Source organism: Salmo salar, chromosome 08 (genome assembly GCF_965601325.2).
Source record: "Salmo salar chromosome 08, fSalSal1, whole genome shotgun sequence".
Classification (NCBI taxonomy): domain Eukaryota; kingdom Metazoa; phylum Chordata; class Actinopteri; order Salmoniformes; family Salmonidae; genus Salmo; species Salmo salar.
Genome location: NC_138298.1, coordinates 16,207,747 through 16,235,732, shown reverse-complemented (window position 1 = coordinate 16,235,732; position 27,986 = coordinate 16,207,747). Strand labels below are relative to the sequence as shown.

At 41.9% G+C, this 27,986-nt stretch overlaps 1 protein-coding gene across 1 annotated transcript; it reads right to left on the bottom strand.

Moving 5' to 3' along the window:
* Positions 1-10: 10 nt before the first annotated feature.
* On the bottom strand, positions 11-27,984 carry LOC123744265 (uncharacterized). The gene is made up of 7 exons (XM_082978190.1): positions 26,832-27,984; positions 24,275-24,405; positions 20,438-20,629; positions 13,411-13,560; positions 12,907-13,018; positions 12,546-12,673; positions 11-9,756 (listed from the first exon to the last, which is right to left on the bottom strand). The coding sequence occupies exons 1-7, from the start codon at positions 27,112-27,114 to the stop codon at positions 8,815-8,817; spliced, it is 1,938 nt and encodes a 645-aa protein (XP_082834316.1). The 5' UTR covers positions 27,115-27,984; the 3' UTR covers positions 11-8,814.
* Positions 27,985-27,986: the final 2 nt, after the last annotated feature.

The window sequence follows — 27,986 nt, the reverse complement described above, 5'->3', positions numbered from 1 at the left end:
GATTGACTGATACAGTAGCCTATAGAAGTATTGAAATGTAGTCCTAAGTAAGTTATGGTATTGACTAAACAGGCCTACAGCTCGATGGTGGTTATACAAGGCTGCTATACTAAGCCTACTAATGATAATGACATGACTTATAATTATAATAGTAATAATAACAAGGAGATCAAGAAAAAGGAGTTATAATTTTTTACAATTTGGTACAGTGTAAACACTCAATTATAAATAATACCAGAGGCTGTTCTATCAAACAAAAAAGTGTAAAGCCTTTATTACAGAAAAGCAAAGATTAAAAACAGGCATTTACAATGACTTTACAATCAAGTCATAAATTCCTTGCAGAGACTCTTGTCTCTCTGACCATGCAGTATGGGAGAGGGTCACAGTAGCGCAAAGGAACTCTCCTGCCAAATACTCCTACCTCCCCGAATTGGATAATTAAACATTGTTCCTAATTTGGAGAATGTGGAAACGGTCGGTGGAGAAGCCAGCTACGACCCAGTCCATTTTGTTTCATGTTTGGGACCTCATTAAAGACAATACAGCCACATTACCCTAACTCTGTTTATACAGGTTCCTCAGTTATGAGGCTTGCATCTGAATGTTGGATAAAATGTTTGACAATGTATAAGAATACTTTTGAAAAGATAAGTGTGATTTAGTCTTCTAAAATGAAAAGTGTTTGTTTTATGGTAACGTGTGCCCAGTCAGTGGCCCCGCCCAAGTGAATAGACATTGGTTGGAAATGATGAACCAACCCCTTTTCCACTCTAGAATAAAAGCCCCCGTGAAGAAAAGTCACCTCAGTTCCAAATAATGTGAGGACTTGTCCTCATGTTTAAAAAGGGCTAATTCTAATTCAACCCTACAGGCCAGAAAATGTGAGAGCACGTGAAATGGTATGAACTCTGAACTATTGATCACTCAAGAAGAAGGGAGTCCTAGATTACAGCCTAACAGACTGCAGCTGGAAAGGTAGCAAATCTAGTAAAAACATTGACCGACGCAGAAAACCACAACTTCTCACCCCACGACGACCCGGCAGAATCTACAAAGGACAATGGCGACCTCGACTGGGCAAACCAGAGCCTCACAATACCAGTTCAATCGTAAATACTGATTACATTCCTTTATCGAACGAGCGAATGTTAAAGTGCTAAGTCCTATGTCCGATAGAGACCCATGTCCCTTTGTATTCCTTGCCCCCCCCCTTTGTCCTCTCTGAATCGATAGTGTTATAACCAAACTGCTTTTGTTTCGTCCACTAGGGACGATGTTTACTGTATAATGTTATTATGTATTGTATATTCTGTAATTGTTTAATTAGTAAATAAATAATTGAGCCAATTTGGGTATGGATGATTCATAGTAAAGGCTGGGTTTGTGCAGATAACCAAGAATTTTACGACGTTCAGATGAGGCTGATATTAGATAAAGAATAATTAAATTCTGATTGACAGCTATTGATATAAAAGATCTTCAGATCTTTAAGAGTGGATTCGGGAGATAGAAGCTCTATATAAACTAACTCTTCTGTGGTGCCCCAGGTTATTAATGAGTTAATTGTTGCATGGTTTAATTAAATCACGTAATCAATCAAACGTTAGGTAATCGATTTGATAAAGTAGCTTGTCATCACATTAAAGAAGTCAGAGACACGACACTTGGGCTCTTTAGTGACCACAGAGTCAGGACACCCGTTTAAATGTCCCATCCGAAAGACAGCACCCTACACAAGGGCATTGGGATAAAAAATGTATTGACCAGAGTTTCCAATTCACACCTCACACTCGTACAGGTTACCCACTTGTACATGCAGTAAAACAGGACAAATATAAGCATTCCCTATTTTACCTTTTTTATTGGATGTAAGCAATGTCCCCATGCTCCCTGGCAGCCTTCATTTTTGGGATCAGTTATTTTCGCCTTTTGCGCACAGCTTCAGAATAGTCCTTGTTTAGGAAGATGTTGGTTCCTCTCAAGTTCTTGGCTCTCTCCAGAACAGCCACCTTGTCCTTGTTCCTCGGAACTTTATCACTACTGGTGATATATTTTCCAGTCGTGTGGGCTCGCTTGACCTCAATCTTTCTTGATCCATCTGCAACTTTCCATCAATCATTTTCCTCACTCTCTCCTCGGACTCCGTCCAGGTCTCATGTGGAGACTATGGGATTCCATCCACAGCGATGTCATTTTGCCTTGATTGTCCTTCTAGGTACTACCATTTCCCTGTCATTATCAACATCGATTCACAGACAGTGTTGTTGTCTTTTCTCTTGGACTCAGAGTTAGTTATGTTGCTGCCGTCTTTTTTTCAACTCATCAAGCTCTCCCTAGGAGAAATGCAGACTGTTTTTCAGGTCGTGGACCTCTCTGGTGAGATTGTCCATTCTTGAATCTACCAGTATCTGGACAAAGCTTTTGAAGCTATTTTCCTTCAGTTGTAACAGCTCCTTGTAGAATTATTTTTGTTGGTTTAAAAGATCTTTCACCTGCGTAAGTGTGACACGGTCCTTTTCTTTGTTTGTGATAATAGCAGCGTAGGCTATCATTGGTATACCGCGTAGTTCCAGCCCCATCAGTTCGCCCTTCACACACACACTCACAGCCCAGTTCAGTCCGTTGACTGTCTATGTATCTCTTTTTTCTAATTGGGGGAAATCCCGTGGGATCTGTTGTCTACAACAGAGGAATGTGAACTAAACTCTCTTTCATGACCACATGCTCTGCTGAAATGAAGCTGAAATGCAGTACATTTATCAAATTCAACTGCCTAAATATATAATTTGTTGCTGTTTTGCATTGTATTGTAACATGCTGTTAGATACCTGCAAGGGATAAGAGAGTTGGGTGTAGATAATCTTTCTACAATGAGTTAGCAAGCCGGAAATGTCAGCGTTTCCAAGTTCCAACTAGCACCTGAATGCTGCATTATTCTTGCTAGGTCATGCTTATTCTTTCTAGCTTCTCAGTGGTCTGCTAACGTTAGCTAACAATGGCTAACTGTATGATTTTACACACTCAAATAGCCTCAATCATGGAGGTGCTAGCGAATGCAGCCATGACAGAGATCTATAAACTCGTAGACGACGATTATGCACTGTTTCGTTTGGAAATTTCTCAAAGCCGGAAAGCAAACAGGGCAGAGCCCCACCTGTTTAGCAAAAACAGTCGGGGCTCTTTTTTGTGCCTGTTTTGCATGTTATTTTGGCATTAATACATGTCACATATCAGTTTGCAAACAATGTAAAATAAATAAATAATTGAGTTAATAAAGCCGCATACAAACATGGTCTCTTTTTTGCTTTCTTGAGTAAGGCAAAAAGCTTATTTCTCTCAAATGTTGTGCCAAAATTTGTTTACATCCCTGTCAGTGAGAATTTCTCCTTTGCCAAGATAATCCATCCACCTGACAGGTGTAGCATATCAAGAAGCTGATTAAACAGCTTGATTATTACACAGGTGCACCTTGTGCTTGGGACAATAAAAGGCCACACTTGTCAATGTGCAGTTTTGTCACAGAACACAATGCCACAAATGTCTCAAGTTTTGAAGGAGCGTGCAATTAGCTGGCTGACTGCAGGAATGTCCACTGGAGCTGTTGCCAGAGAATTGAATGTTCAATGTCGTTTTTGAAAATTTGGCAGTATGTCTAACCGGCCTTAAAAACACAGACCATGTGTAACCACGCCAGCCCAGCACCTCCCCATCTGGCTTCTTCACCTGTGGGATTGTCTAAAACCAGCCACCTGGACAGCTGATGAAACTGTGGGTTTGCAAAAACTGTCAGAAACCGTCTCAGGGAAGCTCATCTGCGTGCTCATCGTCCTCACCAGGGTCTTGATCTTACTGCAGTTCGGCATAGTAACCGACTTCAGTGGGCAAATGCTCACCTTCGATGGCCACTGGCACGCTGGAGAAGTGTGCTCTTCCCGGATTAATCCCAGTTTCAACTGTACCAGGCAGATTTCAGGCAGTGTGTATGGCATCGTGTGGGCGAGCGGTTTGCTGATGTCAACGTTGTGAACTGAGTGCCCCGTGGTGGCGGTGGGGTTATGCTATGGGCAGGCATAAGTTACGGACAACAAACACAATTGCATTTATCGATGTCAATTTGAATGCACAGGGATACTGTAACGAGATCCTGAGGCCCATTGTCGTGCCATTCATCTGCCGCCATCACCTCATGTTTCAGCATGATAATGCACAGCCCCATGTCGCAAGGATCTGTACACAATTCCTGGAAGCTGAAAATGTCCCAGTTTTTCCATGGCCTGCATACTCACTCTACATGTCACCCATTGAGCATGTTTGGGATGCTCTGGATCGACGTGTACGACAGAGTGTTCCAGTTCCCGCCAATATCCAGAAATTTCGCACAACTATTGAAGAGGAATGGGACAACATTCCACAGGCCACAATCAACAGCCTGATCAACTCTATGCGAAGGAGATGTTGTGCTGTATGAGGAAAATGGTGGTCACACCAGATACTGACTGGTTTTCTGATCCACGCCCTTACTTTTTTTTTAAAGGCATCTGTGACCAACAGATGCATATCTGTATTCCCAGTCATGTTAAATCCACTTTTATATAATTTTTTGGGACTGATAACCTTACATGAACTGTAACTCAGTAAAATCTTTTTAATTGTTGCATGTTGCGTTTATATTGTTGTTCAGTGTACTTGGTGTTACCTTAGATTGTAAACTGTCATGGTCCAAAAATATAGATTCAATGGTTGTAAAGATGGAGAGTGGTCTGTCTGTGATAAAGAGATGCTTTGCTTTTTTGACACCACGCTCCACAAAACAAGTCCTGCAGGCTCTAGTTTCATTTTATCCTGATTATTGTCCAGTCGTTCTTCATTCAAAGACTCAATTTGCGTGATGTATTGTTGTCTCTACCTTCTTGCCCTTTGTGCTGTTGTCTGTGCCCAATAATGTTTCTACCATGTTTTGTGCTGCTACCGTGTTGTGCTGCTGCCATGTTGTGTTGCTACCATGTTGTTGTCATGTTGTCTTGCTCCATGCTGTGTTGTCATGTGTTGCTGCCATGCTATGTTGTCGTCTTAGGTAGTGTTGTGTTGTCTCTCTTGTCGTGATGTGTGTTTTGTCCTATATTTTTATTGAATTTATTTTTAATCCCAGCTTGTCCCCGCAGTAGGTCTTTTGCCTTTTGGTAGGCCGTCATTGTAAATAAGAATTTGTTCTTAACTGACTTGCCCAGTTAAATAAAGGTTAAAAAAAATAAAAGTATGGTCAAGTCCTGCAGGCTCTAGTTTTATCTGATCTTGATTATTGTCCAGTTATATGGTCAAGTGCTGCAAAGAAGGACCTAGTTAACCTGTCTGGGAACCTGGGACGCTTGCGTCCCACCCTAGTCAACAGCCAGTGGAATCGCGGCGCGCAAAATACAAATACCTCATAAATGCTATAACTTCAATTTCTCAAACATATGACTATTTTACACCATTTTATAGATACACCTCTCCTGAATCGAACCACGTTGTCCGATTTCAAAAAGGCTTTACAGCAAAAGCAAAACATTAGATTATGTTAGGAGAGTACCCAGCCCAAAATAATCACACTGCCATTTTCAAAGCAACTAGCATGCATCACAAATATCCAAAACATAGCTAAATGCAGCACTAACCTTTGACAATCTTCATCAGATGACACTCCTAGGACATCATGTTACACAATACATGCATTTTTTGTTCGATAAAGTTCATATTTATATATAACAACAGCATTTTACATCGGCGCGTGACGTTCAGAAAATATTTTCCCTCAAATGCTTCCGGTGGATCAGCGCTACAATTTACAAAATTACTATTCGAAAACATTGTTAAAATGTAATATTGTCATTCAAAGAATTATAGATTAACATCTCATGAATGCAACCGCATTGCCAGATTTAAAAATAACTTTACTGGGAAATCACACTTTGCAATAAACGAGGTGCTATGCTCAGAAAAATAGGCTAGGCGATACAGGTTAGCGCCATCTTGGAACCATCTAAAATCAAATATACTATTTGTATACTAAATATACTATATACTAAATATTCCCTTACCTTTGATTATCTTCATCAGAAGGCACTTCCAGGAATCCCAGGTCCACAACAAATGTAGTTTTGTTAGAAAAAGTTTATAATTTATGTCCCAATAGCTCCTTCTTGTTAGCGCGTTCCGAAGGCTACTCATAATGTACGAGGCGCACGGGACTTGTCGTCACGAATGTGCAAAAAATATATATTTACGTTCGTTCAAACATGTCAAACGTTGTATAACATAAATCTTTAGGGCCTTTTTCAATCAGAGCTTCAATAATATTCAAGGCGGACGATTGCATTGTCTTACTAAACGTTTCGGAATGAAAGGGTACCCATGGGCGCCCGCGTCATAGTAGTAATGGCCCTCCCCCTATGACCAAGTTTCCAAGCCTCTCTTTCGGTCAGTTTTTACCGGAGAAGACTCAAACCACTTTGTAAAGACTGTTGACATCTAGTGGAAGCCTTAGGAAGTGCTAAATGAATCCTAACTCACGGTGTGTTTCATAGGCAAAGTGTTGGTGATTCCACAAATCAGATTTCCACTTCCTGCATGGAATCTTCTCAGGTTTTTGCCTGCCATATGAGTTCTGTTATACTCACAGACACCATTCAAAGAGTTTTAGAAACTTTAGAGTGCTTTCTATCCAAATCTACTAATTATATGCATATTCTAGTTACTGGGCAGGAGTAGTAACCAGATTAAATCGGGTACGTTTTTTATCCGGCCGTGCAAATACTGCCCCCTAGCCCCAACAGGTTTAAGCTGCAGCTGGCCCAGAACAGTGGCACTTTTTGCTCTTCATTGTAATCGGAGGGCTAATATCAATACTCTTACCTGTCTCTCTTGTCTAAGAGTTGAGGAATGACTGCATCACTTCTTGTTTTTTATAACAAACATGAATGTGTAACAAAATTCCAAATTGTCTGCATAGTGAACTTACACACCGCACTGACACATGCAAACTTACCACACCAGACATACCACCATGGTTATTTTCAGTCCCCAGGTCCAGAACAAATTTAAGGAAACGTACAGTATTATACAGAGACGGGATTGCATGGAACATTCAATTTCATACAGCGCAAGTGAACAGCAAACCTGGTTATCAAAAAACATATAAATCAACACCTCACGACACAACGCCTCTCCCCCATGTCACCAACTTGTTGTGTGGATGTATTGACGTGTGTAACTGATTAATGCACACACACACACACGTTAATGTATGTAAATTGTCTTTTGTCTAATGTCTTTTTCATTGTGTTGGACGCCGGTAAGACTAGCTTTCGCCATTGGTGTCGGCTAATTGGGCTCCTAATTATTAATGAAAAAATCCTCTTCATGATAACTACAGTATCTTTCAAACTCAGAGCAGAATTGTTTAGAAAGAACAGTGTGTTAGCAAGAACATAGTTGAACAAACATTTTATTACATCTACATCACCTCAGTAAGGTAACTATTCAACTGTCCTTGTTCTAGCTTCGGATTACTGTCTCTGAAAACAGTTTACGCAAACCCATTTCAAAGGACAAGTTAACAAAGGGTTAATGAGGGGCATGTGGTTAATTACCCTCCTAAGCAGTTTGAAGAGCCATCCAGTCACTCTGCAATCTCAAGTACAGGTGCACATTCGTTCATGTTTAATATTCTACCCCAGGCATCACACGACCTTAAGCCTTCAGGCCATTTGACACGGTGACGTACGTCAGTATAAATACAGCTAACTTTGAGTGTGACTTGTTTTGCCTGGCTACCCAAACGCTATGCCAAACGCTCCGCATTGAGTCTGGATCTGAGTACCTCCCTGACAATTCCTAAAACGCAAACACATTCTATCTGTTCTGATTAGCCCCAGAAACTGATGGGTTGGGCCTGAGCCAGAACACACATTGGGTAAAGCTGCGTTTTGAAAATTCATCATTGTCTTTGATACTGACTGGTTAGAAATGATCCAATCGCTGATGACTTTGTTTTATGAAACACTCCTCATTTTGACGTCACCACAAACGACTTCAATGATGGCAGTCTCAGACTGAATATGTAGCGAACGATAGAACAGCGGAACAATTCAGTTTGATTCGTCAGGCAATGATTTGTGTGGCTGAGGAAGTCAATTATTGAGTGGCAATGTTTGCGACAACCATGGAAGATGCATAACAATAATGCACATAAAAGACATGGGAGATGAACGTTGATAGAGGGGAGGATGACAAATATCTGATTAGGGAGAAGTCCAACCTACTACCCAGTGCCATGGGAGGGCTATAGGGGAAAGTGCCACAGTAGAGGTTGTTTTTGGACCTCTTCCTCGATGAAAGCATGACCTTGGGGTTATGTCATCTCAGCAGACTTGGCTTGTTATAAAGCTGTTATAAAAAGAGGGTGTATTTTGATCACCTATTTTTAGTAAATAAAGGAACAGGTACAACCTGATTGTGCGTGTGTGTGTGGGGGGTATTATAACAGTTGTAAAAATAAAAAAAAGAGGGACATATTATTATGAATAGAACATAGGCAAAACCAAATTCAGAGGGGGAATATAGTGTTACTCTTCAGTAACATGACAGTGTTTTGGCTATGCCAGCACACCAAACAACATGTCTGTAACATGTGAGAATGTGAGTTTACCCAGATGCTCAACTGAGGGACTTGGTAATCCCCCCAAAACTCCAGGACATTTCACATGTGAAATATAATATTTCAGCTAAATAATTGTTTCCAGATATCGCCTGTGTACATCTCAAGACACACTGCTATGATTTCTCCCTGTTGTGGACACTCCTATGTCTGATAAGGTAACTCAGGAATGAGAAGCTCTTGTAACATAGCTTACACTTGAAGGGCTTCTCCTTGATGTGAATGGTCTGGTGCTTCTTCACATAGGTCGCCTTAGCAAAGCGTTTCCCACAAGTGGGGCAGGTGTATGGCTTTTCTTCGTCCGTGCTAACGCTCGGCCTCCCACGTTGTGATCCAATGACACCAGAGGAGGTAGAAGCAGGAGCCACCACCCTCATGTGGTTAGTCTTTGAGCTCCCTCCTTGACCTCTAGCCATTGGTTGGGTGTTGTTGGGATTGTGTGTTGTGTTATAGGTTAGGTACCTCTTGTGGTGAACGCCCATCCTGACCCTGTCTGTATTGGTGGGGTAACCATGAGGTAATTGAGGAAGGCTAGATCCAGGTCCAGGACTTCTATTAACCCAGTCACCAGGCATTAGACAAGACCCTAAAGGAGAAGACAGACTTGCTGCTAGACTACCACCAGGGGGGTCTCCCACTACTCTCTCTGAAGGCTGAAGCCCAGGGTGACCTGCTCTGTTCATCATGGATACTGTGGTGTTTGTATCATAGGAACAGGAGGGTCTATCTCTATCAGCTCCAGGCCCTGCTTCATCCCTGCACTGAGACTGTGGAGAGAAGGGTCTGGGCTGCAGACTGGATCCCTGACTGGAGCCTCTGTCTCTCTGATGACCACCTGGACTGAGGTTGTTCAGTCCACCTGTCCACTGATTGTGTTCTGTGTATTGGTGGAGTCTCTGTACCTCGCGATTCGGTCCCCGTTCCGACTCGGGAAGGAAGAGCGACGGCTCCTGATTCAGGGTCCTGATCAGGAGCCAGGGCTTGTGACCAGCCACCTCAGAGGCCCAGTCTCTCCTGCCAGCAACACCAGATATCCTCAGGTCTTCATGGACTGCAGACTGTAAACACAAATTGTACAGAAGTGCATATACAATGTTTATTAAAGAAACTCTTTGCTGTACACACAGAAACATGACATGATAATTATCCAACGTTAACCACAGTCAAATCCGTCTCTGACACTGATGCAAGTACCTAACAGTATGAAGCCATTGGAGTTTATTATAAAAATTGTCTGTCACGCTCGTCGTAAGAACTGGACCAAGGCGCAGCGTACGTAGAGTTCCACATGTTTAATCAATGAAACTCACACAAAAAACACAATAAAGAATGACTAAAACATGACGTCTGGAGTGCTCACAGGCAACTACACAAAAACAAGATCCCACAAAACATAGTGGGGAAATGGCTGCCTAAATATGATCCCCAATCAGAGACAACGATAAACAGCTGCCTTTGATTGGGAACCATACCAGGCCAACATAGAAACAGAATGACTAGATAGAAACACCCCCCCTAGTCACACCCCAACCTAACCAAAATAGAGAATAAAAAGTCTCTCTATGGTCAGGGCGTGACACTGTCTATATGCGTTGATTCAATAATTCAGTTTAACGTTTTGGTTCGACTGAGAGAAGGGAAACTCAGTCCCTGCAATAATACCAAAATAACCAAGTCAGTCAGCACAGAGTCAATTTTGTATTTATTTTCAACAAAATGGTCATACAGTACACTCAACTTTGAAGTACAGTACTTTCATTGCACAAAACGATACGTGACAAAAATAATAACTTTTCTCACTATGGTAACGCTTGACTTTTTCTGTAAATCTGGTACCCTCACTTTGATAAAAATGTATTTTAGAATACTATGGAAAAGGTTCAACATTACACACATCTTCATGTCAAGTAAACACAAATTAAGGCACTATAATTTCCTCATTATAAAACACCAGCATCAAACAATAGGTCAGGGTTGTCACTTTTCAATAGTGTAGAATTTTTAGACAGCATCACACCAACCATCACTACATCATCTACTCTGCTTCATCATACTCATTCTTTCCTCAATTCACCTACATTACATGTCACTATACTCTATACATGGGCCGTGTGCATTTTTTTGCTGGTGTATCCAGAGGTACATCTCATTCCGAAATCATGGGCATTAATATGGAGTTGGTCCCCCCTTTGCTGCTATAACAGCCTCCACTCTTCTGGGAAGACTTTCCACTAGATGTTAGAGTATTGCTGCGGGGACTTGTTTCCATTCAGTCACAAGACCATAAGTGAGGTCAGGCACTGATGTTGGGCGATTAGGCCTGGCTCGCAGTCGGCGTTCCAATTCATCCCAAAGGTGTTTGCTGGGGTTGAGGTCATGGCTCTGTGCAGGCCAGTCAAGTTCTTCCGTACCGATCGACAAACCATTTCTGTATGGACCTCGCTTTGTGCACAGGGGCATTGTCCTGCTGGAACAGGAAAGGGCCCCTACAAAGTCTAGAATGTCATCAATGTATGCTGTAGCATTAAGATTTCCCTTCACTGGAACTAAGGGGCCTAGCCCGAACCATGAAAAACAGCCTCCGACCATTTTTCCTCCTCCACCAAATTTTACAGTTGCCACTATGCGTTGGGGCAGGTAGCGTTCGCTTGGCATCCACCAAACCCAGATTCGACCATTGGACTGCCAGATGGTAAAGTGTGATTCATCACTCCAGAGAACGCGTTTCCACTGCTCCAGAGTCCAATGGCGGCGAGCTTTACACGACTCCAGCAGACGCTTGGCATTGTGCATGGTGATCTTAGACTTGTGTGCGGCTGCTCGGCCATGGAAACCCATTTCATGAAGCCCCCGATGGAACAGTTCTTGTGCTGACGTTGCTTCCAAAGGCAGTTTGGAACTCGGTAGTGAGTGTTGCAACTGAGGACAGATGATTTTTATGCGCTTCAGCACTCGGTGGCCCCGTTCTGTGAACTTGTGTGGCCTACTAGTACTACTTTGCTGCTGAGCCTAGATGCTTCCACTTCACAATAACAGCACTTACAGTTTACCGGGGCAACTCTAGCAAGGCAGACATTTGATGAATTTACATTTTGGAAAGGTGGCATCTTATGACAGTGCCACGTTGAAAGTCACTGAGCTCTTACGTAAGGCCATTCTACTGCCAATGTTTGTCTATGGAGGTTGCATGGCCGTGTGCTCGATTTTATACACCTGTCATAATGGGTGTGGCTGAAATAGCCTGATCCATTCATTTGAATGGGTGTCCACATACTTTTGCATATATAGAGCTCCTCTGAAAACGTGCAGTACCTACAAGCGAACGGCCTCTCTCTCGTGTGGACCTTCAGGTGCATTTTCAGCTGGTCGTGCTGATGGGAAAACCATTCCTCACACTGGGGCAGCCTAAGGGTTTCTCCTGTGTGGACTTCCAGGTGCCTCTTCAGGTTGGACGAGTGTGAAAAACTGGCCTGGCATAGTTGACAGCTTAACCAGGGAGTGTCTGTGTTGTCACAGCGTTCATGTTCCAGTTGATAGATCCTATAGAAGGCAGGCTGAAGGCAGCACCTGTTAGGGGGTTAACCTGAGGCGCCATCAGTCTCTCTGAATCACAACTATAGGAGCAGGACGGAACATAGCTAGCTGAGTCTGTGTCTGTTCTCTCCCGTCGCATACCAATACCTCCTTGTCCCCGCAGGCCAAATCTATGCCTCGCTCTGGTCTCAGCCAATCTGTTGTCATGGAGACTAAATTCGGTTGGGGTTTTGTGTTCGACTGTCTGTTTCTGGTTGTGGTTAACAGTGCTGTTCACTAGCCCAGAGTTGAGGACGCTGTCCCATCCACTGACCTCCACTATGTCACCTCTGGTTCTGCCCTGCTCAGTGATGTTATCCCCCGGGCCCTTGGCTGCACCCGTCTGGGTCTGGGAATTCAAGATGACTGCCCAGGCTCCTCTGTTAGCCTCAGGCCAACCATCTACAGAAAGAGGTTAGAAAATAGACTAAAAAGATGGAAAATAACTCTACATAAATTGAGTTTTTTTTGTCAATTACCTGGTCAAGTTCATACATTATAATGTGTGTTTTTGTGCGTAAACATAAGTTGTATTGATTTCATTTTATGAATGAAGACAAAATAATAGCCAGGTGCATCACTATTCACATTGAAGATCTATTGCTGTATGTAGGCTATATGCATTTCTCCCTTACCTTGCTCCCCCATCTTTAGTCCACTCAGCAGATCAATGCTCTCTGGTTCATCTTCTACTGTCTCCTCTTTGACCAGCAGCAGATCAGGCTTCCCATCCTCCATGTCTACTGACTGTAAGAGATACAGAGTGAGAGGATGTTGGATCAAGACATCTGATATGAACACCTTGCTATGGAGCATCTTCTGATTGGGCAATGAGGGATTGCTATGAATACTATGCAAACTTGTTAGTTGATTTGATACTATGCAAATGTGCTAATAACTTGATTACTTGACACTTAATGGTTTGGTCATTCAAAGGCATGGTCCCACACTTAAGACAAAATGAAGCACCTCATAGTAAGAGTGCCTATCAAGGATCAGGTCCCCACCTGTATATAATCTTACTCATTACTTTCTAAAGGGTTTAAACTGATCCTAGATCAGCACTCCTTCTCTGAGAGGCTTTGTGGATATAGACCCTGACCTAATACCATTCAGACAGTAGTTCACAGTGAGCTCACCTCAGTGAGACTGTGTGTGGTCCTGTGCTGCTCAGCTGGTTCCTCTGTGGGTTCAGGAGGAGGTGTAGTCTGGTTTTTCTCCTCAGTGTTCCCCAGACCCTCTTCACACCCCTCCTCCTTCACCAGCAGCACCTCTGGACCCTCTTCCTCCTTGAAAACACAGACGATACAGATTACAGACATACACTCCCTCAGGTACGTACACACACAGATAATAAACACACTTTCAACATGGAGTGTTTACCCATCCCCACTACATGAGTCCTATACTGTAGTTACATAATGACTTCATTGTTGTTAAATCCATCATGGTGGACATAAATATGTTGTGGGTAAAAATAAATCAACTATGATAAGTCAAAAGTCAGACAAACCTGGCTAAACTATTTTGACGTGTACATTAGGTGTTTGTTAGTGTGTGAGTATGTGTAGGTATATTTAGTAAGTGTATAATGGTTATAAAGCGCTGTTGTGTGTATACAGAATAGGGTGAGATCAGATGTGATATACAGTGGGGCAAAAAAGTATTTAGTCAGCCAACCAATTGTGCAAGTTCTCCCACTTAAAAAGATGAGAGAGGCCTGAAATTTTCATCATAGGTACACTTCAACTATGACAGACAAAATGAGGAAAAAAAATCCAGAAAATCACATTGTAGGATTTTTAATGAACTCTTCTCTGTCCTGGCACCCTATTGGTGGAATCAGCTTCCCCCTGAAGCTAGGACAGAAGAGTCCATGCTCATCTTTCGAAAACGTCTAAATCCCTTCCTCTTCAAAGAATATCTTAAATGAATTCCCTGGCACTGATCCACAATGTTTTAGCCCTCCACCGTTAAAATATAAATAAGAAATAAGTGAAAGAAAAAAGACAGAGCCCTCCACACGACCAATCAGAGCTCTCCACACGACCTCGCCAATCAGTCTTGAGCGAGAGAGCGAGCGCTTGGTGACTTCTTGGGAAGTTCTGTCTCGTATGACTGCTGGGTGTATGTCAAACAGATCAAGCGATACAGTGCCTTCAGAAAGTATTGATACCTCTTGACTTATTCCACATTGTTGTGTTACAGCCCAAAAACTGATTAAATACATTTTGTCTCGCACATCTACACATCATACCCCATAATGAGTGCGAAAGAAAGTGAAAACATGTTTTTAGACATTTTTGCAAATTTATTGAAAATGAAATCTCATTTACATAGGTATTCACACCCCTGAGTCAATACATGTTAGGATCACATTTGGCAGCGATTACAGCTGAGTCTTTCTGGGTAAGTCTCTAAGAGCTTTCCACATCTGGATTTTGCAACATTTGTCCATTATTCTTTTCAAAATTCTTCAAGCTCCGTCAAATTGGTTGTTGATCACTGCAAGACAACCATTTTCAGGTCTTGCCCTATATTGTAGATTTGGCATTGTGTTTTAGCTTATTGCCCTGCTGAAAGGTGAATTCTTCTCCCAGTGGCTGGTGGAAAGCAGACTGAACCAGGTTTTCCTCTAGGATAGTGCTTGTGGTTAGCTCCATTCCATTTATTTTTATCCCGAAACTCCCCAGTCCTTAACAATTACAAGCATACCGGTAACATGATGCAGCCACCACTATGCTTGAAAATATGGAGAGTGGTACTCAGTAATGTGTTGATTTTCCTCAAATATAACACTTTGTATTCAGGACAAAAATGACTTTTTTTGTTTGTTGCAGGATTACTTTAGTGCGTTGTTGCAAACAGGATGCATGATTTGAAATATTTTTATTCTGTACAGGCTTCCTTTTCACTCTGTCAATTAGGTTAGTATTGTGGAGTAACAACAATGTTGTTGATCCATCCTCAGTTTTCCATCGATCACAGCCATTAAACTCTGTAATTGGCCTGATGGTGAAATCCCTGAGTGTTTTCCTTCCTCTCCGGCAACTGAGTTTGGGATAGGGGGCAGTATTTTCACATCCGGATGAAAAGCGTGCCCAAAGTAAACTGCCTGCTACTCAGGCCCAGAGGCTAGGATATGCATATAATTGGTAGATTTTGATAGAAAACACTCTAAAGTTTCTAAAACTGGTAAAATAATGTCTGAGTATAACAGAACTTATTTGGCAGGCGAAACCCCGAGGACAAACCATCCAGGAATTTTTTGTTTTTGAGTTCACTGTGTTTTCTATGGGAACCTAGATTTCTGTGGCACTTGGTTGCAGTTCGTATTGCTTCCACTAGATGTCAACAGTCTTTAGAAATTGGTTGATGTTTTTCTTTAGAGAAATGAAGAAGTACGGCTATTCAGAACGAGGGTCCAGACTAGTGTACTCTTGTTTGGGACGTGCGACCTGAAGCTTGCTCCACTTTAATTTTAGCCGCAGTTGAACACAGAGTATTCTGTCTTACATTTTATTGATTATTTACGTTTTAAAATACCTAAAGTTGGATTAGGAAAGTTGTTTGAAAGGTTTGGACCAAGATTACAGGTAACTTATTAGAGAAATGGTAGTCATGGTGGGCGAGTTGGAACCGGTGTTTTTCTGAATCAAACGCGCCAAATAAATTGACATTTTGGAGATATAACGACGGAATTAATCGAACAAAAGAACCATTTGTGATGTTTATGGGACATATTGGAGTGCCAACAGAAGAAGCTCTTCAAAGGTAAGGCATGAATTATATCGTTATTTCTGAGTTTTGTGTCGCGTCTGGTGGGTTGAAATACGATTGTCATGTGTTTGTTTGATGGGGTGCTGTCCTCAGATAATCGCATGGTTTGCTTTCGCCGTAAAGCCTGTTTGAAATCTGACACGGTGGCTGGATTAACAAGCAGTTAAGCTTTAATTTGGTGTATTGCACTTGTGATTGTATGAAAGTTAAATATTTCTAATAAATATTTTTTGTATTTCGCGCTCTGCCATTTCACCGGATGTTGCGGAAACGTTCCGCTAGCGGAACCCCCAGCCGTAACAGGTTTTAAGAACGACGCCTGGATCTTTGTAGTAACTGGGTGTACACCATCCAAAGTGTAATTAATAACTTCACCATGCTCAAAGGGATATTCAATGTCTGCTTTTTTTTTTACCCATCTACCAATAGGTGCCCTTCTTTGCGAGGTATTGGTAAACATCCCTTGTCTTTGTGGTTGAGTCGGTGTTTGAAATTCACTGCTCAACTGAGGGACCTTGATGATAATTCTATCTGTGGGGTACAGAGATGAGGTGTTAAACACTATCATTGTACACAGAGTAATCCATGCAATTTATTATGTGACTTTATTATGTACTCATGAACTTATTTAGGCTTGCCATAACAAATGAGTTAAATACTTATTTGCTCAAGACATTCAGCTCTGATCGGAGTAGTTGTTTGATTCTTTTTTTACTTGTCCATTTGGACATCTTAAATCTATATTCTACTTGTCTCAGTATTTTTTTACTATTTATTTTACTTTTCCCAGACGAGGACAAGCGTTAAAGAGCAACTGCCCCTAAAAAGCAACTAATCCATTTGAAAACAGCCGATGTGGTATTGATATGTGTCAGAAACATTTATTCTTGTGTCAAAATTGACTACAGTGTAAGTAGGATCATTTTGGTCATAAAGTCAGTCTCGTCTAAAACGGAGTTTAGAACCTCATCTTAAAAATGTATTTAAAATGTTACATCTTTTCACCTTTTGGTCTTAATTTAAGATTATGGTTAGGCAAAAGTTTAGCATTGTGGTAAAGGTTAGGTTTAAAATGACATTTTAATAAGATAAATTGTAGCAATAGGCTGGGTTTCTGACTTTGTGGCTGTGGTAACGACCTAGAATTAGCTTGACCCAAGTTCCTACCCTTGTGACACAGACGGCTTCATCAACAATGGTAACGTGTGTTATGTAAAAAGTTGTATAACAAAAATACCCGGTTTGATAAACTAGTTGGTTAATTACCCAGCCAAGCAGATACAAGTAGTAGATAATTTTTCTTTTTAACAAAATGCAATTAACCCCTTGGCTGTCTATCGTATCACCCTGTCACAGGCCTTCCCGGTCAACACCACCTCATAACATGAGGAAGTCAACTGTTTATAAGGATTGCCTGCTGCAGTTGTTTGAGAAATGTCCCGTTTGCAGCCGAACATCCAACATAGAGAAGACCAGCAAGGGGGCCCTCAGCATCCCTCGCTGTGAGCATTCCTATAAAAACGGAACAGGGAGGACACTTGAATCAGGTTGGTCAAAAAGGTCAAAACAGCTGAGATTTTTTCCCCCAATTCACCATCATAAACCTAGCCTGGTGGAACCAGCCTGATCGCTGCGTTTACCATTCTATTTCACTTCACATATCATGATATCTTTAGTGAAATAGAAAGGTGAACACAGCGGTCAGGTTGGTTCCACCGTGCTAATCATAACCTCCATTGATATTGTAATCAGTGCTCTGCGTGTGTTTGTATCAGTGGAGGCTGCTGAGTGGAGGATGACTCATAATAATGGCTGGAACGGCGCGAATGGAATCGCATCAAACGCATGGAAACCATGTGTTTGATGCATTTGATACAATTCCATTGATTCCGCTCCAGCTGTTACCATGAACACGTCCTCTCCAATTAAGGTGCCACCAACCTCCTGTGGTTTGTGTGTGACCGACCAGTATTTTGATGAGGGTCCAGGAGCTGATCTACGCTGGCAAAGACCTCACCTCCAGCCTCACCTCGTTTGCTCAACAACGATTGTCGATGGGTAGACAAGAATTAGGTAGGTTTAGTCTGACCTGTTCAAACTTCAACATAGTACCTACCTGTGTGTCAGATATCACCTATCCTAACTACCATTGGTAATAGAACAGTGACTATGTATGTGTTCACAGAAACATCTATGAAGGCAGCACATGGAGACTTGCAAGACGATGTGATGGAGTCCAGACTAACAGACAGGCTTGATTCTGACGTCTCTGAATGGAGAGAAACCTGGCACTCGGCATAAAAATGTTACTAGACAACTTTTACTTGTATTGTCTTTTATTATTGAATTGAATACTATCAGTCAATATGTGGAGGGAGAAACCCTGTGTATTCTGCACCAGGATCAGGGAACTCCTGTTGTATACGGGACACCACACAGGAAGGTATGACCACTAACATGTTTGCCAAGGCAGCCCCATTACCACCAGACAAAATGCAGATAGGCAGAGTATCAGTATTGGCTGGGAATGACAATGAAAAGGTCAAGGACACACCCAAGAAACACCCACATAAAAATACACCCCCAAGCCAACTTACATTCAGCTTCTGTCATGGCCGCCAGCATTTCTTGGGGAGTAAGCCAAAGAGCGAGGCGAAATCTGTGGGTGCATTTCCCCCTAAATGTCGAGCTCTGATTTACTACGACTTTGATATGTGGTTCTCACCCAGCCATTTTAAGATTAATTAACTAATTGTAAGTCGCTCTGGATAAGAGCATCTGCTAAATTACTTAAATGTAATGTCTCAGCTAAAACTCTGCATGAACTTGATACACTCCATTCATTTTCTCATTAATAGTATCTGGGGGAAAAATAGTAGTTGAATGGTAGTAATGAAATAGGCATTTCTGAACATCATATAGCAGAGTACAAACACAATATATAACAGTCTTTTTAAGCTTATATACTATGTACAAAACATTAGGAATACTCATTCTTTCCTTGACAAACTGACCAGGTGAAAGCTATGACTCCTTACTTAAATACACATCAATCAGTGTAGATGAAGGGGAGGAGACAGGTCAAAGAATAATTTTCAAGCCTCAAGACATGGATTGTGTATGTGTGCCATTGAGGGTCAATGGGAAAGACGAATTGAAGCTGTTCCTAATGTTTTGTACACTTAGTGTATGCCTTATACATCACACAACGTCTGTATGCAATATTCTACCCAGGAATAGTAAACACTGAAATCTGTTAGTCTCGTTATTCCAAATGCATCTGTGGATCTTAAAAAAAAAAAAAAAGATCTTTGTCTTTATGCAGGGCTTGATCTAAATGTCAGAAGCTATCGAGTGGAATGGTTATTTTCTATGTTATAGAGTAGAATGTTTTTTCTGCTGGTGTAGCCTGAGGTAGCTCCTCTCTGAGAACCTCTTCCCGCAGTGTGTACAGGCAAACGGTCTCTCTCCCTTATGGACCTTCAGGTGCATCTTCAGGTTGCCAGCCAGAGAGAACCTCTTCTCACACTGGGGGCAGCTGAATGGTTTCTCCCCTGTGTGGACCCTCTGGTGTCTCTTCAGGTCACCAGACTGGGAAAACCTCTTCTCACACTGGGGGCAGCTGAAGGGTTTCACCCCTGTGTGGACCCTCTGGTGGATCTCCACCTTCTGGGGGCAGCTGAAGCCTTTGTTGCAGAACATGCAGAAGAACCGTTTATCTTGACTATTGCCTGAAGTTGGTCCCCCTCCCCACACCTTGGCCCTTTGGTCCTCTGAGTTCAATACCTGATCAAAAAGGACACAGCCATGTGAATCGGAAGGTGCCATTGATGTGGACACTGGGTCGCGGTCCCTGAAAGCGTGTAAAGGGGAGTTGGTGGCGACATTTTGATTTGTCTCTAAGATTCCCCTGTAATCTAAGAAATCTCTGCCTTGCGAGTGTCCTTCTACATTCCATGTCAGAGGAGCGTCACCCTCCACTTTCACAGACACCTCATCTACCACTGTAACCTCCCCTTTCTTATCTAGGCACCCTTCAGAGTATACACTACTATTGTACCCGTTCCAGTACCCTCTAGACAGATCAGTCTGTGTCTCTAAACCCAAGGATATGTTGCCAGGGTCCATCTCTGTAGAGTAAGAACAAGACGGATCATCACCGCCAGAGTGTAACGCGTCACCATCCCCACGGGAATAAACCATCCTCTGGCTCTGGTGAAATACCGGTAAATACTCTGAGCCAGGAGCAGGACAGCCCAGTTTCCCCAGCCCCAGTCTGTCTGGGTCTGATCTGTGGTCAGATCCTGTGTGTAAGAGCCTCTGTGTTACAGTTAAAGTCTCGGTGTCTGTCTCTGACTTGAGGACGGCGTTCGGCGCTCCACTGACCTCCGTGATGCTGCATCCGGTCATGGGCTTGGGCGAGGAGGCAGTCGTGAGGTCCTCCGTGGCTACAGGAGGTGCCACTGTAGCCACTGCTCCAGTCTGGATGTCTCCACTGTGCCATGGGTTCTCTGCTTCAGTCCTCTCCTTCTTGACCAGAGACGATCCTTCAGGACCTGCAGGCTCTGCATCTGCAGACTGACACAAGAGAGGTTATTATTGCTACATCAGTTAAATTGTATAACAATGTTGTAGAGAAGTCTTACAAGCTCCCCTATGGCTGATAAATTAGGATGTACATGTAAGCAAATTGGGATATGGGATATCTATATGTGGGATATGTTCAGGGATTCATCTGATAGCATTCAGGAGTCGTCTCCACAGTGGCCATACGAACGTATCCAAACCAAAAAAACATTGATTACATACAATATCTGCGCTGGGATAAAAGGCTAGAGCTACTGCTTACATGGATGGGACAAGGACACATACAAGAAAGCCCGCTACGAGCTTGGATGAGGCATTAAACATGCAAAAGGACAATATAGGAGGAAGGTGGAATCCTATTACACCGTCTCCGGTGCTCGTCGTGTGTGGCAGGGCTCGCAAATGATTACGGATTACAAAGGGAAACCCAGCTGTGAAACACCCAGTGATGCAGAACTTCCAAAAGAGCTAAATACCTTTCATGCTCGCGTCGAGGAATACAACACTGAGTCTTGTGTGAAAGCCCCAGTTGTTCCAGATGACTGATTGATCTCGCTCTTTGTTGCTGATGTGAGCAAAACTTTTAAAACAGGTCAAAAGTTGCAAGGCCTCCGGGCCAGACGGAATACCAGGGTGTGTTCTCAAAGCATGCGCAGACCAGTTTACAAGTGTCTTCAGACATTTTCATTCCCAGTCTGTAATCCCAACATGTTTCAAGCTGACCACCATTGTCTCTGTTCCCAAGAACTCTAAGGTTACCTGCCTAAATGACTACAGCCCTGTAGCACTCACATCTGTAATTATGAAGTGCTTTAAAAGGCTGGCCATGACACACATAAACACCATCATCCCAGACCACCTGGACCCACTCCAATTCATTTTTTTACATTTTACATTTTAGTCATTTAGCAGACGCTCTTATCCAGAGCGACTTACAGTAGTGAATGCATACATTTCATACAATTTCATAGATTTTTTTTTTTTTCTGTGCAATTCACATACTACCCCAACAGATCCACAGATGACGCAATCTCAATTGCACTTCACACTGATGTCTCTCACCTGAACAAGATGGGAAATAACTATGTGAGAAAGTGGTTCATAGACTACAGCTCAGCGTTCAACAACATAGTCCCCTCCAAGATAATCCCCAAGCTGGGGACCCTGGGACTAGAGATCATCATGGGTCTAAAAAGTTGGTCCCTTTCCGAATTGGACCTGGGGCTTTTCCATCCAGACTTGATATGCATAGATTATTTTTTAATATAAAGACCCGTTCCAAACTAATAGCTGCCATAGCTAGGTTATTTATCATCCAATAGGATTTCATAGTGGCTACCTGTCTTGACTGCATCAAACCGGGAGAAGCTAGTTGCAGCCTAGCTAGCTAGGTTGCATGCACTTTCCCATCCTACAGTTACAAACAAAAACAACTCCATTCAGAATATAAATTACAGCCTACCTGTTGGCTCTTGGTCATTGTAGCCTATCCTTGTCCTTCAACTTTTAATTCCATCTTTTATTGATTAGATAACTCCAAACTTTTGCCCCACACAGAGACTATGACTGTAACCTATTGCCGCTTTGATGACTTATGTTTGACCAACAAGTTACATGCGCCACCATCGTGAAAAGCAAAGAGCAGATGCATACATTTCTTTCTCTCTCTACCACAGCAGTCACGTTTGGATCCTTCCGGACAAGTCAGGTAAAATTAGACATACCCGAGACCCGTGACAATTTCAGACCCAACCCAGACCAGTGACATTATTTAGAATTCTGGATCTCGACCCGCTCGGGTGTTCAGGTACAGGTGGATCCGTGATGACCTCTACCTGGAACTGAACACCTTCCTCTGCAACTGGACCCTGGCCTTCCTGACGGGCCAGCCCCATGTGATGAGGGTAGGCAACAACACCTCTGCCACGCTGACCCTCAACACGGGGGCCCCTCAGGGGTGTGTGCTTAGTCCCTTCCTGTACTCCCTGTTCACGACTCCGACACCATCATCAAGTTTGCTGATGACACAACGGTGGTAGGCCTGATCACTGACGGCGATGAGAATAACCTACAGGGAGGTTAGAGACTTAGCGGTGTGGTGCTAGGACAACAACCTCTCCCTCAACGTCAGCAAAAGCAAGGAACTGATAATAAACTACAAGAGAAAGAGGGTAGATCACGCCCCCCCACCCACATCGACGGGCCATAGTGGAGCGGGTCAAGACCTTCAAATTCCATGGCGTCCACATCACTAACGACTTAACATGGTCCACGACAGCGCGTCTTCCCCCTCAGGAGACTTAGAAGATTTGGCATGACCGGAAAGCGCTACAGAGGGTGGTGCGGACAGCCCAGTACATCACCTGGGCCGTGCTCCTTTCCATCCAGAACCTCTATATCAGGCTGTGTCAGAAGGCGGCCCGAAATATTGCCAAAGACACCAGCCACCCGAGCCATAGTCTGTAAACGGTACCAGAGCATCGGCTCTTGAACCAACAGGCTCAGCGATACCGTAGCTTCTACCCCCAAGCCACAAGACTGCTAAATAGCCATAAGAGTGCTAAATAGTTAATTAATTGGTTACCGGACTATCATGCACTGACTATGTACACTCACGAGACTATACAGTGGAGACCGAAATTATTGGAAACCTTGATAAAAATGAGCAATAAATAAATAAATAATTCAAATAGTGAGCTCTATTGTATGCTACAAAAAAAACTGAAATTATATTATACTAATAAAATTGCTTGGAGAAAGAGATTGTTTAACAAGTCATATTTTTTTCTTAAAAAGGTAGGGGTTAAAATCAACACCCCTAAAGATTCTTAGAAATAAAGTAGTCACAAGTTTAGCATTTAGTCCCATATTCCTAGCAAACAATTACTACATGAAGCTTGTGACCCTACATACTTGCTGGAGGCATTTGCAGTTAGTTTTGGTTGTGTTTCAGATTATTTTGTGCCCAATAGAAATGAATGGTAAATAATGTATTGTCATTTTGGAGTCACATTCATTGTAAATAAGAATATAATATGTTTATAAACACTTCTAGATTTATGTGGATGCTACCAGGATTCTCTGAGCAATTGTATTAGTATAAAATAATATAATTTCCCCCACAAAAAATGTTGCAGACAATACAGCTCAGTATTTGAAAAAAAAAACGTTTTTTTTTTTTTTTTATAGAGTCATTATTGCTCATCTTTATCAAGGGTGTCAATCATTTCAGACCCCACTGTAAATACACACACTCAAACTAAAACTGACACTCACACACAAGAACCAAGTTAACGACAACATTTTACACTTATCATATGCTGCTGCTACTCTGTTCTCTTATTATCATTATCTCTCCTGATGCCGTGTCTCTTTACCCTGCCTTCATGTACATACTACACCTCAAATATCTTGTACCTGCACACTGATCTGGTATTGGTACTCCCTGTATATAGCTCCATTCTTGCATATTATACTCTCGTGTTACTATTTTCATGGTAAAGTCTACACCCGTTGTATTCGGCGCATGTGATAAATAAAATGTTTTTTTGATTTTAATAGCTGAGTGGACCCTTTGAAATAAACAGGCCACATTTGATGTACTGTAATTTCTAAATGTTACACTATTAAACTAACCTCTATCACGATAACATGCTGGGTTGAGGTTCCACTCCCCTCATCAACAGTGATTGGTTGATCATCTCTCCATGTATTGTGTCCTGCTGGCTTCACAAAGCTCCTGTGGCCTCCAGTGAGATGTCCTTCACCTGAGAATGTGATTGGGGGAAAAGAGGTGGTTAGGTTAGCTACTGTCAATGCTCAACTCTATATTGTACACTATTGACACCGTCTACAATTGGCAAGGATGCAAGAGAACACTTCTCATAACTTCTTGGTATACTATTTATTATGTTCCATGCATCACATTCTTTTTATTTAGTATGACAATAGGAATATCAGTAAATCAAGAATCTGGTTAGAATTTGATACTGGCCATCCCCAAATCTGGCTTCCCGACTTCTTACTTAAACTGCATACTGTATACTAATCATACTATTTAGAAAGTACTGTTCAGTAAAAATGAATGCCATAAACAACAAATACAGATTTACCAGGTTCATCCATATTGTCAATGCTTCATCTAATGCGCAATTGCGCTGTTCTCTGCCATTCATTCATTTTGGTAGCACATCCCATATTTGATTATCAGCTATTTTTGCCTACTAAAATGCCTACTATTTATAGGATGTTATGTGACGAGACAAACAATGGACGCTATGCGAGAGGTCTATACTAAACAAAAATAGAAAAACGCAAACTGCAACAATTTCTAAGATTTTACTGAATTACAGTTCATATAAGGAAATCAGTAAATTGAAATAAAATCATTAGGCCCTAATCTACGGATTTCACATGACTGAATACAGATATGCATCTGTTGGTCTCTGCTCTGCCGAGTCTGTATTGTGCAAGCCGGGAATTTTGTGATTGATGTTTAATTTTTATTTTTTCAAGTGTAAACTACCAGAATTCAGTGGCTACAGGCACTACAATCAATAAAAGCTAAATACCTGTGAATTTAAAATGTGTTCCATCCATCTTGCTGTGCAGGTGGCTAGCAGAAGCTCACTCTGTCTGAGCCTAGGCTAATTATTTGCTGGAAACGGTGCAGTTTACCCTCCCATCACTAGAGTAACTCATCAAGACCAAACATAACATTACAATGTAACCCATCTCAGGTGTAGCACAACCTTAAAAGTAAGCTGTGTTTTTAGACTTGTAGGGCAACCTTCTGCGTTACAGTTCAGACTTAGTGAGAAATGTGTGTGTGTGTGTTGGTGAGGAAGTTTGTGTCTGTGTGGGCTGTGTGTGGTGTGTGTGTGTGTGTAGGTGGCACGGCACAGCTTAGGGCATATTATTTGACACTCTAGGCCTAATCAGTTAGACCTAATCAGTTAGGCTACTGAATAGAACATAACTGTGCTATATAAACTAACTCTTACTAACTGGTAAAGTTAACCTGATTTTTGTTCAGGATTATGTAATCCCAATTATATGTACTCTTATTACCCCTGGTGTATGTGTGTGTGGCATCTTACTCCGTAGTGTAAACATTCTTAAATACTAATGCATACAGCACTGTACACTATGTATATAACCTGTTACCAATGCTGCTACTGCTCATCATGTTTGCACTGTTACTGTACACTTATGACCATATAAGTCACCCTTGCTGCACAATGTACCATATTAATGCACCTACATACTGATATTTGATGAGAGAGCGAGATGCCCACGATGGGGTGTATAATATGTATAAAATGTGTATAATATGTATAAACTGAAGGTAGAAGCCTAAGTGCTATTGTTTATTAGTTTACTCCAATTGGGGGAGGGGTGGTAGGGTTTGCAGGAAATAATAAAGGTATATTCTAAAAAAAAGTGTGCATATGAATGTGGATATATATATATATATTAAGGCTGATCCATCCCTTAAACTTAAAAAAATTATAATAATATACACCGTGTTTACAAAACATTAAGAACACCTTCATACTATTGAGTTGCATCATTAGACAAAATGTGTTGAAATTAAGAATCCAGACAGGTGATTTGGTGTCATTGACTAGGGCACAGGTGTTCCATGGAGTGCAGAGTGTCTGCAGGTTTTTCCACTACTCCCTTATAATTAATTGATTAATTAAGGTCACTAATTAGTATGGAATTCCCCACACCTGGTTGTTTAGGGCTTAATTGAAACCCCTGGACTAGGGATTAACCTTGACCAGTCCGCAACCTTTGACCTTGGAAAATCACTTGGAAAATAAGGTATTTTAGCAATAATAAGTCCTATCCTCATGAAATAAGGTGTTGTGATCCTGAGAAGCTTCTCTATAACATGGAATAGAAAGTATAACACCAGAAACAGTTTCATTTTGACCCCTAACACCCTATTATTTACAACGCAAGTATGGGTATTCGGGAAAAATGGCTAGCGTGTCTCTGTGCAATAATATATTTTTCTTAATTGACCTGCTTGGTCAAATGAAGGTAAACATAAATAAAATATTGCAAGATAGCTTAATAATCAGGGTAAGTATTGTATATTATCCAAAAACTGACCAAGACCCAATTCTGGGTAACACATCAGAACACATATCCAGAGGGTAACGGGGCGTTCTACAAATTGTACCTCTTGCCGTTCCTCTGTATCGATCGAGGATCTTGACACTACTGGGACGACTGGCGAGGACGCGCTCTCGTATTGTCCTCTCTGCGCGCTCCCGTGCCACCTTCAGTTCCAGAAGCTGTAGTTTCCTTCGCAATCCCCTGTTTTCTTTTTGGCTTTGAGACATTTCCAAACGAAACACTGCATAGTCGTCGTCTACGACTTTACAGATCTCTGCCACGGCTGCATTCGCTAGCACCTCCATAATCGAGGCTATTTGAGTGTGAAAAACCATACCGTTTGCCATTGTTAACTAACGTTAGCAGCTAGCTAGCGTTACCTAGATAACATCTATCAACCAAGTCCTGTCTCCAACGTGAATTAAAGACTACCCGAGTTAAGCATGTGATGTTTTGCAGTCAAAATGAATCGCATTGAGTTCCAGGGTGTTAATAAATGTCTAAATAACAAAACAAAAACGCTAACGTGAAAATTGTTCTTGATCACTATTCACTTCCGTTTACTACTTATTTACATTTGTATTTTCGGATCGCAACCAACTGAAAGGTGCATACACCGCCACCTACTGTACTGGAGTGTGACACCTCTTCACTAAACCTGAGCTGTGTTCGAATACTCAGCTACTAACCGCACTATTTGTGACTTGAATTGAGTATATAGTATGCTTATTGGTCATAGTATGGATATAGTTAGTATGTCAAAAGTTCCCGAAAGTCGTACTAAATTCGCCAAATTACATGCAGTGGACACTTTCCGTGCTTTTAGGACCCATAATGCAGTTCTTCTGAAAATGAGCGTGGCTTCACGTTTTCAGATTTGAAGAGAATGGCGGGAAATATGCAGCCGAAGTTTGACGAAGGCGAATACAAATGCATTGTTTTAACTAATTATGACAAATTGTAAAAAATGTTGAGCAATGTAATGACTTTTAAAATAACTTACGTTTCACGTTATGTTGGCTGACAATTTGTTAGCTACACTATCCTTACAAACCGCATAGCATTAGAGCAGTAGGTACCGGTATGTTAGCTATCTACCCAACTTTAGTTGGCTACTAATACGTCGAACTTGCCAGGCAGTGTTATTAACTACTACTCCGATTTCAGAGCATTCTCGCGCAGAATAACTGATGAATTTACGAATGGCTGCATAACACTG

Excerpts from the sequence above, each read along its gene's own strand:
- LOC123744265 (XM_082978190.1), bottom strand. The coding sequence starts at position 27,114 with ATGGCAAACGGTATGGTTTTTCACACTCAAATAGCCTCGATTATGGAG. Across the intron at positions 20,630-24,274 it reads AGCATGTTATCGTGATAGAG|TCTGCAGATGCAGAGCCTGC; the intron begins GTTAGTTTAATA and ends CTCTTGTGTCAG. Across the intron at positions 9,757-12,545 it reads CCAGAGGTGACATAGTGGAG|TCTGCAGTCCATGAAGACCT; the intron begins GTCAGTGGATGG and ends TTGTGTTTACAG.